This window comes from Eschrichtius robustus, chromosome 2 (assembly GCF_028021215.1).
Source record: "Eschrichtius robustus isolate mEscRob2 chromosome 2, mEscRob2.pri, whole genome shotgun sequence".
Lineage (NCBI taxonomy): Eukaryota > Metazoa > Chordata > Mammalia > Artiodactyla > Eschrichtiidae > Eschrichtius > Eschrichtius robustus.
The window spans coordinates 109,249,717-109,264,634 of NC_090825.1; the positions used below are offsets into that span (position 1 = coordinate 109,249,717).

Consider the following 14,918-nt stretch of genomic DNA (forward strand, 5'->3'; position numbering starts at 1 on the left):
TGCTTAACTCAGCGTGAGATAACAAAAGGAAGAAGCAAACTCTGCACACTACAAATTTACCATGATGACGAAAAAGATCAAGTTTGAAAGTAACCACACTAAAAAGCATACTGAAAAAAAGTGGTAAGAATCACAGAAAAACTGCTGTAGGTTCTCACATGTGAGAGGCAATACAAAAATGTCATCCAGGTGGAGCTGCAGGAAGAACAGCATTACCAAAACAGGGCTAGGAAAAGACAAACACGTTCAGGGAATAGCATATGTATTTGTCATGGACCAGAATCTAGAATGTATTAACTGGGAAACAGTGGAATATAAAACCAGATTTGCAGATTATGGTTAGAAATGAAAGGCTTGGAATTTGAATATAAATTTGAAATGAAAAGTGTAAATTAGATAATGGTGAAGCACTGAAGATTTTTAAAGAGAAGGAAAGTCATTCTTCTTGTAATGAAAGCAGAAGTTTAAAAAATGGAAATAGGCAAAGATAAATGAGACTTTGACTAGGAGACATGATATTCTTAACAGAAATGTTGAAGACAAGTGGAAGAAAACATGTAGCAGGACAAAGCTAGTTGAAGTATCAAAAGAACATCCTGGTGGAAACATGGCACCAGAGTTCTGGAGAGATTGGCAGTAGAGCTCTGAGTTAAGGAATCATGCTGCCATGAGGTGGGATTTTTAGGATCACATTTACTTCCTATATAGAAACCAAAAAAGATAGGTGGGGGATGAATGGGTACCCCAGGTTATTTAAAAATAAGTTAATGAAAAGACAAGTGCTTTAGGTTCAATAATTAGCATTTTACATTTTACAATCCTCCAGCTCTTGCAAAAGGAATCCAGAAAGCAACACTCCTTATTTCTCTTAAGTACTCTTTGAAGATACATAAAATATTCTATCCAAGAACATTCAATCTTAATGCATACTCTTAGCTAAATTTTAAGCTAATCTGATTAGAAACATATTCATACTGAAACAATTACTTGCATTTTTTCTAAACTGTGATAAATGCTTTATTTTGAACTTTCTTTGAGATCCAAGAACTTTTACTTTTAAACCAGAACACATGAAAGCTCTCAAGAAGGAAATACATAGGAGCATAGTCATACATTTGGCCATATAAAATGGTACTGTAAACGATATTACTGTTACAAACTGCTGTTAGGATGTCTCTCTTCCCTTTCCCCTCCAATCCTCCAAATTAAAAATACAGTTCACCCTTGAAAACCATTGGTGTTAGTGATACCAACCCCCTTCCCCCCCACAGTTGAAAATCCACATATAACTTTACAGTCAGCCCTCTGTACGTGCGGTTCTGTACGTGTAGTACTGTAGTATGTATTTACTGGGGAACAAATCCACATATAAGTGGACCCGTGCAGTTCAAACCTATTTTGTTCAAGGGTTAAATGTACTCGCATATTTTGTAAGGCTCTGCTTATACTGTTATAGGCCATGACTGGGTTAGGTATTCACTTTTAAAACCTCTCAAATGTTGAAATTTGGATAACCAGGAAAACTACTTCAAATGTTGCTGGCCAAGGTATATACACTGGCAACGTACATCTGTAGCTAAAAGGTGCCTTGAAGGATGTTTGGTCCTGTCCAAAATGTCCATGAGCATATTTGGTCCATGCCAAATGGTCTGGAACAAGATCAAATACCAATGACCTTTTGGTGTGGACCAAATGTCTGTTAACCAAAGAGTGTATTCACAGCTTTCACAAGTACTAAAAGGAGGCCTGAGGTTAAGGGAGAGACTGAAGGTCCAGTATTGATATTTAACTCTAAGCTCTCTTCTTCTCTTTCCTTTAGTCCTGAGGATCCAATTGGATACACACACACAATTTAGCTGGTATTATTTACCTTATCCATAGTTTTTGTTTTTTTAATTTTTTAAATTGTAGGTGTAGAAATTCTACATTATAGGAGATATAGTTTATCAGTCTATTATTATTCTGTTCATATTCCTTTTACCCTCTAGTAATAATTCCTTTAATCCTTTCCCACAATTTTATTCAACTTTTATTTTTAACTATACTTCTATTTATGTCCTCTTTAAAATTCTTTAAATGTAGAAATAATAATGTCCATTGAGAAAAACATAAGACAAGCTGAAGGAACATAATAAAAACTACCCACAATCCTACCATCAGCAGAAAAACTGTTACTATTTGGTAACACATGTCTTGAATTCATATATACATTCCATGTATATAGTATAAGACAAATATGTATGTATTTATTTAAGATTCTGATTTCTTTTCCTTCTGCTTTTATCTTTGTATGTTTGTTTTGTTTTAACCTTTATGCTGTTTACATCCTTTGGCTAGTGTCCTAGGCTTAACCAAAGTCTGAGTTTGGGGACTTTTACCTTCTTTGGCTGAGCTTAAAAGAGTTTATCTTACATTTTTGCATATTTGACTTTAGTATTATAATAGTTTTCTCCCTTAAATTTCTGAATTTCTGTTTTGGTTCTTGAATTTCATTGTTTTTGCTCATCTGTTTACTCTCCCTAAATTCATTAAAACGTATTTTATCTTGTTGGTTAGCTGACGCATTTCACAGCATCATCTTTTAACTATATGTTTTCATTTATGTGACCTTCTGGAAGACGTAAAACCAAAAGGGCAGAAAACAGATTGGTGGCTGCCAGCAGCTGGGGATAAGGAGAAGGAACTGACTAAAAAGGAGCATACAAAGCCCTTTTTGAGGTGATAGAAATATTCTATGTCTTCATGTAAGCTATACTAAAGAGGGTAAATTTTATTATTTGTAAATTACATCTCAGCATCAAAAATATACATACAAACACACAAACACAATGACATAGAAAGCAGAACTGATATGACTTAACAGTGAATTATGATGATCAGGGGAGGAGGGCCAATGGTAACCTTCAGGTTTCTGGGGGTATGAAAAGGTATCTTGTTTATTTTGTAATGAAGGGACTTTTTTGCTGTGCCGGAAAGCTGGCAAGGATACCTGTCCACATGTTATGCTATGTTAAAATGAATCTCTTAAAAGGTAGAATGAACTGTGGAAAGTGTTACTGAGGAAGGAAAACATACAAAAGGTTGGAGCAGGGCAGCCACATATATGGTCATGGTCCTACAGGAGAAGACCTCCAACCACACCAGCAGGTAGGCTCGAGCCCCAGCTTCAGGTGGGTCATCCAGTAGGTGAACATCCTGTGGATGCTAATATAAGAGCAATTCTTCAGAAGCTCCTCCAGGATCTTGCCAAAGATACAGGACCCCACTGTGTACAGCCCATCTATTAGTTCAGTGTAAAGCACGGCCTTTCCAAGTGACCTTGAACCTCAATCTCTGCACTATCCTCTTGTCCCTTTTCTTACAACCATCGGGGGCTCTGCTCCTTGCTCCAAAAACGTGATCACATCTGGCTTAGAGATGGATATGATAGTGAGTTCAGGTACCTATAGTTCATCAACATCACATCTCTGCTTTACGGTCTCTCTTTGCAAGGTCCAGACATTCCCACTTATCTTGAGAAAAATCTAAAGCCACATCCCTGAACTTCATTAATCCAGGGTCAATCTTCCTTAGTGTTCTTCCCTAGGAAAAACACAGAGTCCAGAGAAGCACAGCTGTACTTTGACTTTTAGGTATGCAACAACTCTAACTTAATCCACAAGATAACTTCTTTTGGGGAGGGGTAGAATGCATGAAGCCCAACAACTCCATGAACACAGTAAGTGGCCCCAGAACCACTGCACTGTTTTTAACTTTACTTTTTAAAAAGTCCCTGTTCTATCTACTATAAAATGGTGAAGAGGCAGAATTCCTGTTCTCTCTACTATAAAATGCCGAACAGGGGGATTCAGATGGCATGTCCACAGCAACAATCTTTGTAGAAAAAAGCCTCACGTAAACCAAAAATGGAGGCTTTTTTCCATTTTGCACCTGCCTGCAAACTTCCTTTAACAGAAGAATGCTGATTTTCATAAAACAGCTAAATCCGTGCAACTCAACAGAACCACAGTCTAAACTGTTTTCCTCAGACAACAATGATTCTATTTCAACAAGTCAGTACTCTATGGTAGCCACTAGCCGCATGTGGTACTTGAAATGTGTCTTGTCTGAATTGAGATGTGCCATAAGTTAATATTAAACTTTGACTTTTGAAGACTAAGTATGAAAAAATAACTCATTCATAATTTTTAAAGACTGATTACATGTTGAAATAATATTTGAATATACTGTGCTAAATAAAATATATTATTAAAATTAATTTTACCTGTTTCCTTTTAATTTTTAAATGTGGCCACTGGAAAATTTGTCTTTACAATACAAAGGCAAGTCTAATCTTCTTCACGACTTTACTTATAAAAGACTTAACTAATCAACTACTGAATATAATAAAAATTGCCTTTTTATAAATTTCAGTTGTTTCAAGAACCATTTTCTAATGCAAGCAAATATTATATATTAATATAGATTCACTTGGATAAAAGAAATTAAAAAGAACACTATATTCATGCACTGATGGACCATATTTAATCACTCTCAAAAGACAGATCACCTCTTTCATTAGGCTTGTAAATTTGACACAGTAAACAAAGCATATTTTCTCAAAGACCTTATGTCTGAATTTCACACCCTAGTTCAAAGATCCATGAACACCTAAGGCACAAGCACAAGGTTATTTGGCAGAATAAAAAAAGCCATATGCACAGCAAACAAACTCCTAACGTATTACCTGATAGATATCTGATAAACTGCTGCTCCCAGAGTCACTGGCAATGCTACAACCAGACTGACTAGAAGACACATGAGTCACCTGTGGATGAGGGTTGTCTGCAATGTGCATCTTGGTAAGATCGGCTGGAAGCTGAAAAAGAAAAATAATTAAAGATAATCTAAATATCAAGCATTACCTCTAAAGAGTTCTTGACACACTGTAACTTCTGCAACAACATTTTGTTTTATGTACATTTCTGTGCAACCTAATTTCTAATCTAAATTCTCCATTCTTGGGAAAAATCTTAGAAAGTGATAAGAACCAAATCAGCATTCTGACTGTTAGGCAAGCCTACAGTGGAAGCCCACTTAGCAGTTTTCAAAAGACATTACTATGAGTAATGGTATTTCAGAGGAAAAAATTGGCCTTTCCTCAAATAAAAATATCAGCTGTTGCTACCGTAAAAGGTAGGAATGCTCGCTCCCTCCCTCCCTCTCTCACACACACATACACACACACACACAAACACACCTCACTAACACAAAATGGTTGCTAATTCCAGAACAAAACAGCAAAATCTTGGATTGAAGTACAGCATCTGGCACCAAGACTCAAGAAAAGTAACAGCTGACTGCATTCAATATTCCAAAAATTTAGTAAGCCTCTTTTCATTTAATATTGTATTAGCTTATAGTTGGCCTCTAAAAAATTTGTTAGTAATCATAATTATTTAATGAATGTCTATGCTAGGTATAGGGATACAAGAGATACAGAAGGAAATGATTCCACCACCTCATCTTTAATATGGTCAGCGATACAAGTTGTACAATGTAATTCACACCATAAAACTTTAAAAAATTTTACAAAATAAATGCTACAGGAGTTGAGACAAGATACAAACCATTGTGCTCCAAAGCGGTGAGAGAAAATTTTACAAAGGCAATATGATGATGTATTTTCCAAATAATTTCTCTGCAACCAGCTATTCAGGACTACTGAGAGAAATCTATTTACTTTTTAGAGCAGGGTTTCTCATTACTTTATTACAGGAAAATGTTATAGAAACACATGCATAACAGTGGAAACTAAATATACTCCAAAGGAGAAAACGTCCAAGCCTGAATTATATTATCTCAAGAGGAAGTCATGGTAATTATAAAAATTTACACGAAAAAAACTACATCACAAACTTCCCCTGCTGGGATAGGTAATTCAGATGAATCCTGTAACTCAGATATACAGAAAAACAGTAACACATACAATCTGATCCTTGAAGGTGCTTTTCTCTTAAGAGTATTTTCTGATTCCTAAAGAGGAGGCAAACAGGTTGAGAAGCACTTCTGATAGCCCCTGGTTAGAGAGACAAAAGTTATATTCCAAGGCCTAGCATGGAAGGGCCATGCTTTGGATTTGGACCCTGGAGAGTACATTATACCCTAGCAAATAAGTGTGATCCAAAAGTAAACTGATGCACATTTTAGAATCATCTCAATCCCTGATTTTGGATTAAAGTTATATAGGATTACTAATGCTTCCAGTCAGCTACTGAAAGCAAACACAAAACTTCACCACAGAAAAAAACCAAATCATCCTAGGCCTCAAAATACTAAAAAAAAATTTCATACACAATATCCATTGCTCAAATAAAACCAAGCACATTAGGAGACAAGATGGCATTCATGAAAACTAAGGGAAATAATAAACTCTAGAAACCAGTGAAGAAAAACTTCCAAAAAATGGAGTTATCAGATACAGATTCTAAAATAACTGTATTTAATATATACCAGTGATTGGAAAACATTTTCCTCAGAGGACCAAAGAGTATACACTTTAAGCTTTTGCAGGCCACATACAATCTCTGTGATATTACTTTTTTTTTCTTTGAAACTTTTTTTAAACAACCTTTTAAAAATGTAAAAATCATTCTTAGCTCAGAGGTCATACAGCACACTGGCCATATTTGGTCCAGTTTATCGATCATGACATACACAGAGAAAGACAACACTAAGAATTTTAGCAAAAAAACAGGATAGAAAGCCCAGAGATAAACTCATGCTCATATGGTCACCTCATCTTTGATAAAGGAGACAAGAATATACAATGGAGAAAGACAGCCTCTTCAATAAGTGGTGCTGGGAACACTGGACCAGCTACACGTAAAAGAATGAAATTAGAACACTCCCTAACACCATACACAAAAATAAACTCAAAATGGATTAAAGACCTAAATGTAAGGCCAGACACTGTACAACTCTTAAGAGGAAAAAACATAGGAAGAGCACTCTTTGACATAAAGAACAGCAAGATCTTTTTTGACCCACTTCCTACAGAAATGGAAATAAAACCAAAATAAACAAATGGGACCTAATGAAACTTAAAAGCTTTTGCACAGCAAAGGAAACCATAAACAAGATGAAAAGACAACCCTCAGAATGGGAGAAAATATTTGCAAGCAAAACAACTGACAAAGGATTAATCTCAAAATATACAAGCGGCTCATGCAGCTCAATATTAAAAAAAACGAACAACCCAATCCAAAAATGGGCAGAAGATCTAAATAGACATTTCTCCAAAGAAGATATACAGATTGCCAACAAACACATGAAAGAATGCTCAACATCACTAATCATTAGAGAAATGTAAGTCAAAACTACAATGAGGTATCACCTCACACCAGTCAGAATGGCTATCATCAAAAAATCTACAAACAATAAATGCTGCAGAGGGTGTGGAGAAAAGGGAACCCTCTTGCACTGTTGGTGGGAATGTAAATTGATACAGTCACTATGGAGAACAGTATGGAGGGTTCCTTAAAAAACTAAAAATAGAACTACCTTATGACCCAGCAATCCCACTATTGGGCATATACCCTGAGAAAACCATAATTCAAAAAGAGTCATGTACCACAATGTTCATTGCAGCTCTATTTACAATAACCAGGACATGGAAGCAACCTAAGTGTCCATCAACAGATGAATGGATAAAGAAGATGCGGCACATATATACAATGGAATATTACTCAGCCAGAAAAAGAAACGAAATTGAGTTATTTGTAGTGAGGTGGATGGACCTAGAGTTTGTCATATAGAGTGAAGTAAGTCAGAAAGAGAAAAACAAATACCGTATGCTAACACATATATATGGAATTAAAAAAAAAAAGGAAATGGTTCTGAAGAACCTAGGGGTAGGACAGGAATAAAGACGCAGATGTAGAGAATGGACTTCAGGACACGGGGAGGGGGAAGGGTATGCTGGGACGAAGTGAGAGAGTGGCATGGACATATATACACTACCAACTGTAAAACAGATAGCTAGTGGGAAGCAGCTGCATAGCACAGGGAGATCAGCTCGGTGCTTTGTGACCACCTAGAGGGGTGGGATAGGGAGGGTGGGAGGGAGATGCAACAGGGAGGAGATATAGGGATATATGTATATGTATAGTTGATTCACTTTGTTATAAAGCAGAAACTAACACACCATTGTAAAGCAGTTATACTCCAATAAAGGTGTTAAAAATAAATAAATAAAAATTTTAAAAAATAGAAAGTCAACAGATGGATTCAGTAACAAATTTGACAGAGCTAAGAAAAAACAGAAAAATAAACATTGGTCTGAAAAAATATCTAGAATGAAGCATGGAGAGTAAAAAGAATGAAGCTAGGAGAGAAGGGCCAAGAGCCAAAGGATATACAGTGAGAAGGTAACATCTGAATAACCGGAGTTATAGAAACAGAAGAGTGCTGAAGGCATAGAAATGATGGCTAAGCATTTTTCAAAGTTAACAAAAAATACAAAGTCGCAGACCAAGTAGCTTTAAGAATTACCAGCAAGATAAATAAAAGCCAACCCATACCTATGCACACCAGGGTAGAAGTGTTGGGGAAAGAAACAAAGAGAAAAGTCTTAAGAGCAGTCTGGAAAAAAAGAGATTGCTTTGACAAGAGCAAAATTAAACTGATGGCTGACTTCTCAACCTGGAAGCCAGAAGACAATGGAGTGTTCTCTCTAAGAGCTAGAATTCTACACCCAGTAAAAACAGTCCTCAAAATGGGCAAAACAGTCATTTTCAGAGAAACAAAAATGAAGAGAAATACTCCCACAGCAGATCTACAGTGAAGAAAATCCACTGGGAGACAGAAAATGATTCCAAATGAAAGCTTCTAGATGAAGGAAAGAAGGAAAACCAATGAAAATCGGAAACGTGTAAGTAAATCAACATGAATACTGACTATATAAAATAGTAACACAAACCAAAAGAAAGCTTATGTAGTTATATTAATGTCAGATGAAGTAGACTTTGAGGTAAAAGCATTAATAGACGCAAAAGGGGACATTTCATAATGATAAAAAGTTCAACACTAAATAGATTTGCACCTAGTAACATAGCCTCAAACTGTATTAGGTAAAAAATTGACAACAATAAAAGAAGAACTAGATGAATCTACAATTATGCCACGAAACTTTTACCACCCATCTCTCAGGGACAGAATAAGCAAATAAAAAAAAGTAAAGATACAGAAGATATGAACATAATTAACAAATATAACCTGAAGTGTATATATCAACACACAGAACACTGCAATCAACAACTATAGAATACATTCTTGGGCTTCTCTGGTGGCACAGTGGTTGAGAATCTGCCTGCCAATGCAGGGGACATGGGTTCAATCCCTGGTCCGGGAAGATCCCACATGCCGTGGAGCAACTAAGTCCATGCGTCACAACTACTGAGCCTGTGCTCTAGAGCCCGTGAGCCACAACGAGAAGCCACCGCATGAGAAGCACGTGCAGTGCAACAAAGAGTAGCCCCCGCTCGCCAAAACTAGAGAAAGCCCATGCGCAGCAACGAAGACCCGACACAGCCAAAAATAAATAAATAAAATAAATAAATTTATTTTAAAAAAACTATAGAATACATTATTTTAGGGTATATACATAAACATTTATAAACACTGATAGTAAGGCAGGCCTCGACAAAATTCAAAAGGTTAAAATTACACAGAGAATATCCTATGATTACAGTGCAAATAAGGTAGAAATAAGTAATAAAAAGATAACTAGAAAACTATTATGTATTTGGGAAATTATAAAACAAACCTCTAAATAGTCCACAGGTCAATGAAGTCACATTGGAAATTAGAAAATATTTAAACAGAATAAAAATTAAAATGCTATATATCAAAACCTGTGGAATAAGCTAAAGCCATGCTTAGAGGCCGTTTTATAGCTCTATTATGAGTACTAAAAAAGGAAGCAGAAAATCAAAGAGCTACTAATAACTGGTTTCCATAATACAGAAGATAGAGGAGTATGTTCCAGCTAAAAGATGTTCCTCTTACAGCGTCTACTGTTTAGCTACAAAGAAAAAAATCTCATCTAGTAATGAAGTAGATAGAAAGGCAAAGACTGAACATAATTTTAAAATGACAAATGTCTGGTTGGGGTGTTGGGATGAGGAAGATATTTTATATTCCAAGATTCCTACAGAGGTAAGACCAAGGAAAAGGAGGTCAACCATAAAAGTAACACAGTGAACCAAAGCCACAAGAGCATATCTATAGACTGGCTTGGTAATGATACTTATAACGTACTGAGTAATTGTCATCCTTACTAGACCCTAAATGGCAAGCATTATTTATTATCATCCCTACCTTACTGATGAGGAACTGAGGCAATTAGACTAAGCAACTTGCCCTAGATCTCACACTCACGTAAGCAGTGGAGTTGAAATTCAAACCCAGGTTCACCTGATTTCAGTACTCTCTGCTATACTCTACTTTATGCCAGGGACTCTGCTACCAAAGATGAAAACAGATGGGTCCTACCATCAAGGAGCTCAGTCTACTAGTGGAGAGAACACAAAGGGTTATAAGCATATAGATCTGCTTTCTAAGTCATGAAGAAAACTTAGATCTTCATATAGGAATCCCCTCAACCTAGCTATCTGATGGGAATAATGATGATGATGATTGAAACTAACATCTGAGTGCTCACTATATTTACCAAATAGGTATACTACAGCAAATATATCCTTCTACATGCTTTTTATATGGATTATCTAATCTGAGTAAGGGCTACTGCAAATTCAAGAATAGTGAGTAAAATAAGAATGATAAATGTAATGAAGGCTGTAGTAGGACTAATGCTTATTAGGGCTAGGGTTGCTCCTCCAATTAAATGAATTAATAGGTAGATGTTATTATTCTACCCGATTTATAGATTAGGAAACCAACACCCAGAGAAGTTATAAAGGTTGCCCATGGTCACATAGCTAGGAAGCAGGGGTACTGAAATCTGAAACCTAGGCCGCCTGACTATAAATCTGTTGTTCTTTCCTACGAATTTGTTTCCTGATATTAAGTTGGGAGTTCGTAACACCCAGTACTTACTATTTTCTTTAAAACAAAGAAAACATAAAGGAAAAGGTTTCCTTCCAATAGGAATTCTTGATTTCTTAAAACTTCTCCACTGTCTTTCAGCTCATCTGCCCTTTTTCCTTTCCTGACCCCAGCCAGGATTTAATAGCTGACTTTTCATCAGCAACCTCAATTCACTTACCCCATCATCTTCCAGCCCACCAGGTCTGGCAAAATTTCCTATTTTCCGAACCCATTTCGTATACCTGAACTTCTGAGCTCTGTTGGAGTTCACCTATCCATGAAGACTAGTGTCAAAGTTTTATTTGGAGGCTGGGAAGGCTAATGGCTTAAATACAGACACAGATTATGAAAGTACATAGTTTCTTGAAGACTATGTATACATGTAAAGGGAAAGAGATGTATTAAGAAGAGGAAGAATGTAATAAAAAATATTAAGCTAGGTATTTTGAAATTGATTCCTGCAATAGAGAACTACTGTAGGTTTCTGGGAAGGGCAGTGACATAAGATCAACACTGTATGTCTCACACAGGCTTAACCCAGCAAAGTGTGTATTTCGCCGACTCGAAGTACCCTAAAGGTCCAGGCAACTCTTTGGGGCAACTGTTTCACATGCAGAGACTCAGATATCCAGGCTGCTTTGGTCTCTTGGCTCTGCCATCTTAACATGGGGCCACTTAAGTAATAGCAGCAGGAGAAAAAACGGCTGGAAGAGATTGCTAAACATTGCCAGCAATCACAGAAATAAAAATTAATACAAATAACTTTTTTCCCCATCAGACTGGCAAAAAGAAAATTTCATAATACAAATATGGGCAAGGCAATGGAGGAAAACAATACTTTTATAAATTGCTAAAGGGAGTTATGAATTGATACAGCTACTCTGGACAGTGATTTGGGGAGTAGCCACTCTGAGGGAGCAAATGTAAGATTTATTACATTTAAAATATATAAACCTTATGACTCAACAACTCCTCTTTGGGTACCTACCCTAAAGAAGCATACAGGTGTATAAGGGGGAATGTACAGGGACATTCATTATAATGTTTGTAATAGTTTAAAAGATAAACAAGTATCGCAGGGAGAATAGCTAAATTGTTATATAGCTCATTATGGAATACAATGCAACAGTTCAAGGTATAAAACAGATCTGTATGTTCAAACCTGGATAGTTCTCTCAGATTTACTAATTGAAAAACCAAGTTTCGTGATAAATGTGAAAGATGTGACTCATTTTTTAAAAAAAAATAATACCACATATTTTCTGGGTATATACTTATCTAGGTTTGGGGGAAAAAACTTGGAGGAACATACACTAGATAACCAACAGTAGCACTGTAGAGTGAAGGTGAAAGATCGGGGCTGGTGGTCCAAAAGGAATTTTAGCTTTATTTGCAATATCTAGCTGAGATGTTATACTTCCCTATCGAGAAAGAATTCCCCTATTACTTCTAAAAATAAATTATTTGAAAAATTTCAGAACTGAAAACAAATATATACACATGCATGTGAGGGCAATTTTCTTCCTTCCCATTTAAAAGTGTCCACAGACACTGGAATGTGCTGAAATTCTGTACCCCTTAGCAACTAGGGGTTGCTATACACACAGTATACATTCTGACTTTTTATAATGTGGAAAATATTAAGATCCAAAGATGAGTTTTATTAGAATGCCTTGTGAGAACATGACAAATACTGATACACTTGATTTAAACTAGAGCCAACGACGAACATTTACCTTATAAGCATTGGAAACAGAGTAGAAAGTGATATAAAATTAGATTAACAACAAAAACTCCCAACTTAAGGAAGCTGAGAAATGAATGGGAAGTGAAAAAGGAGTGCGTGTTCATTTCACTCCTTTGAATGCAGCACTCACACTCTTTATATTCCCATTGTATATTATATATATAAACATAAATATATTGTTATATCATTTATATTTCACTTTTACTACCTAATGAAAGCCTACCATAGTGATGCCTACCCCACATACAACACCTGCTCATTAAGAACAACTGAGTGGGGGACTTCCCTGGCGGCGCAGTGGTTAAGAATCCGCCTGCCAATGCAGGGAACACGGGTTCCAGCCCTGGTCCAGGAAGATCCCACATGCCACGGAGCAACTAAGCCCACACGCCACAACTACTAAGCCTGAGCTCTAGAGCCCGCTAGCCACATCTACTGAGCCTGTGTGCCACAACTACTGAAGCCCGTGAGCCTAGATCCTGTGCTCCGCAACAAGAGAAGTCATCGCAATGAGAAGCCCGCACACCGCAACAAAGAGTAGCCCTGCTCGCCGCAACTACAGAAAGCCCATGCACAGCAACAAAGACCCAACGCAGCCAAAAATAAATAAAATCAATTTATTCAAAAAAAAAAAAAAAAAAGAAAGAAAAACTGAGTGAATACTTGACTTCTGAACACTGTCACTGTTGCTCAGAGGGTTTCCATGGATATCTGAACAGATGAAGTCTTAGCACAGACACATTCAGTATTTCAGGGTGAGTAGCATTTCCTAAACTGTATATGCCAGAATACTGTTTCAGAAGACAAAACTCGTGGATATATTGGGGGGGTGGTTGATGGCTGAATAAATTAGCAAATAATGCTATACCATATGCCCCCTTAACTCTTTACAACAAGCATAAGCATATTTATGGAGGGTCCAAGAAGTCCCACAAAAAAGAAATCTGTTTCACCCAGCATATTCAAAACTTCTTTTCCTCCAATATTTTTATTAACATCCTGTCAATGTAAGAAATAATGCTTTGGGACAATCCCATCCATCTATCCAAGAAACATTTATAGAACAATTAGTTTGGGGGGGAGCAGTGGCAGAGATCTCCTTCAATCTAAATTGGCATGAATGCAGGCATGTATAGCATAAGTGTAATATTACACAAATATTCAAGATTCTAATTCATATTTAAAAACTTAGTCTTCAAGAATAACTTGCCAAAACGAAGAATGATAGTAGGGAAATGTACCCTTTAATAAGTGTGCTATCTGAAACTTTTTGCCCCTTGTAATTCATACCCAAGCATTATTTCATTTAAATGAAGGTTATTCAAAGGGCTCTAAAGTATGAAATAATATCTATTATTAACCCTAAAAATAATGTTTAAAAACTACACAATTCCCCAACAGAACAGCATTCCTCAAAGTTCACTATTAAATTCCAAACTGCATTGTTAGAACTTTCTTTTTAAAGCGTAGCTACCTGATACAGAGGAACTGTGCCTATGCAGAAGTCACTTATCCATTAACCCTAAAACTATCAAAGAATAAAGATGATTCTTGGGCACATTACAAAGTCTGTAAGTTCCTGTATGCTACTCACAGTAAGACATTTCATAAACACATACTCATTAACTATATATATAAATACATTTCTAACAAGCTTGGTGGTCTAATTTCCCAGTTACTTAATAAAGAGCACTTAGTGTATACCTGGTGCTAGTCATAATAGTGATAGATATCATGGGTTTTGGGAGATTTTAAAAAACAATTAAATAATTCAAAAAGATACATGTACACTGCAGCACTACTTACAGTAACCACGACATGGAAGCAACCTAAATGTCTATCAACAGACGAATGGATAAAGAAGATGTGGCACATATATACAATGGAATATTACTCAGCCAGAAAAAGAAACGAAATTGAGTTATTTGTAGTGAGGTGGACGGACCTAGAGTCTGTCATACAGAGTGAAGTGAGTCAGAAAGAGAAAAACAAATACCGTATGCTAATGCACATATATGGAATCTAACAAAAACGGTACTGATGAACCTAGCGGCAGGACAGGTATAAAGACACAGATGTAGAG

At 36.4% G+C, this 14,918-nt stretch overlaps 1 protein-coding gene across 8 annotated transcripts in view; it reads right to left on the minus strand.

Annotated features, from left to right (window-relative positions):
• RAPGEF6 (Rap guanine nucleotide exchange factor 6) overlaps positions 1-14,918 on the minus strand; it is a 235,469-nt gene that overhangs the window by 98,091 nt on the left and 122,460 nt on the right. For all 8 annotated transcript variants that reach the window (XM_068535821.1, XM_068535820.1, XM_068535815.1 and 5 more), the window contains one exon: positions 4,727-4,858. In XM_068535821.1, coding sequence (XP_068391922.1) covers positions 4,727-4,858 — 132 coding nt within the window. The remainder of the gene's footprint in view (positions 1-4,726; positions 4,859-14,918) is intronic.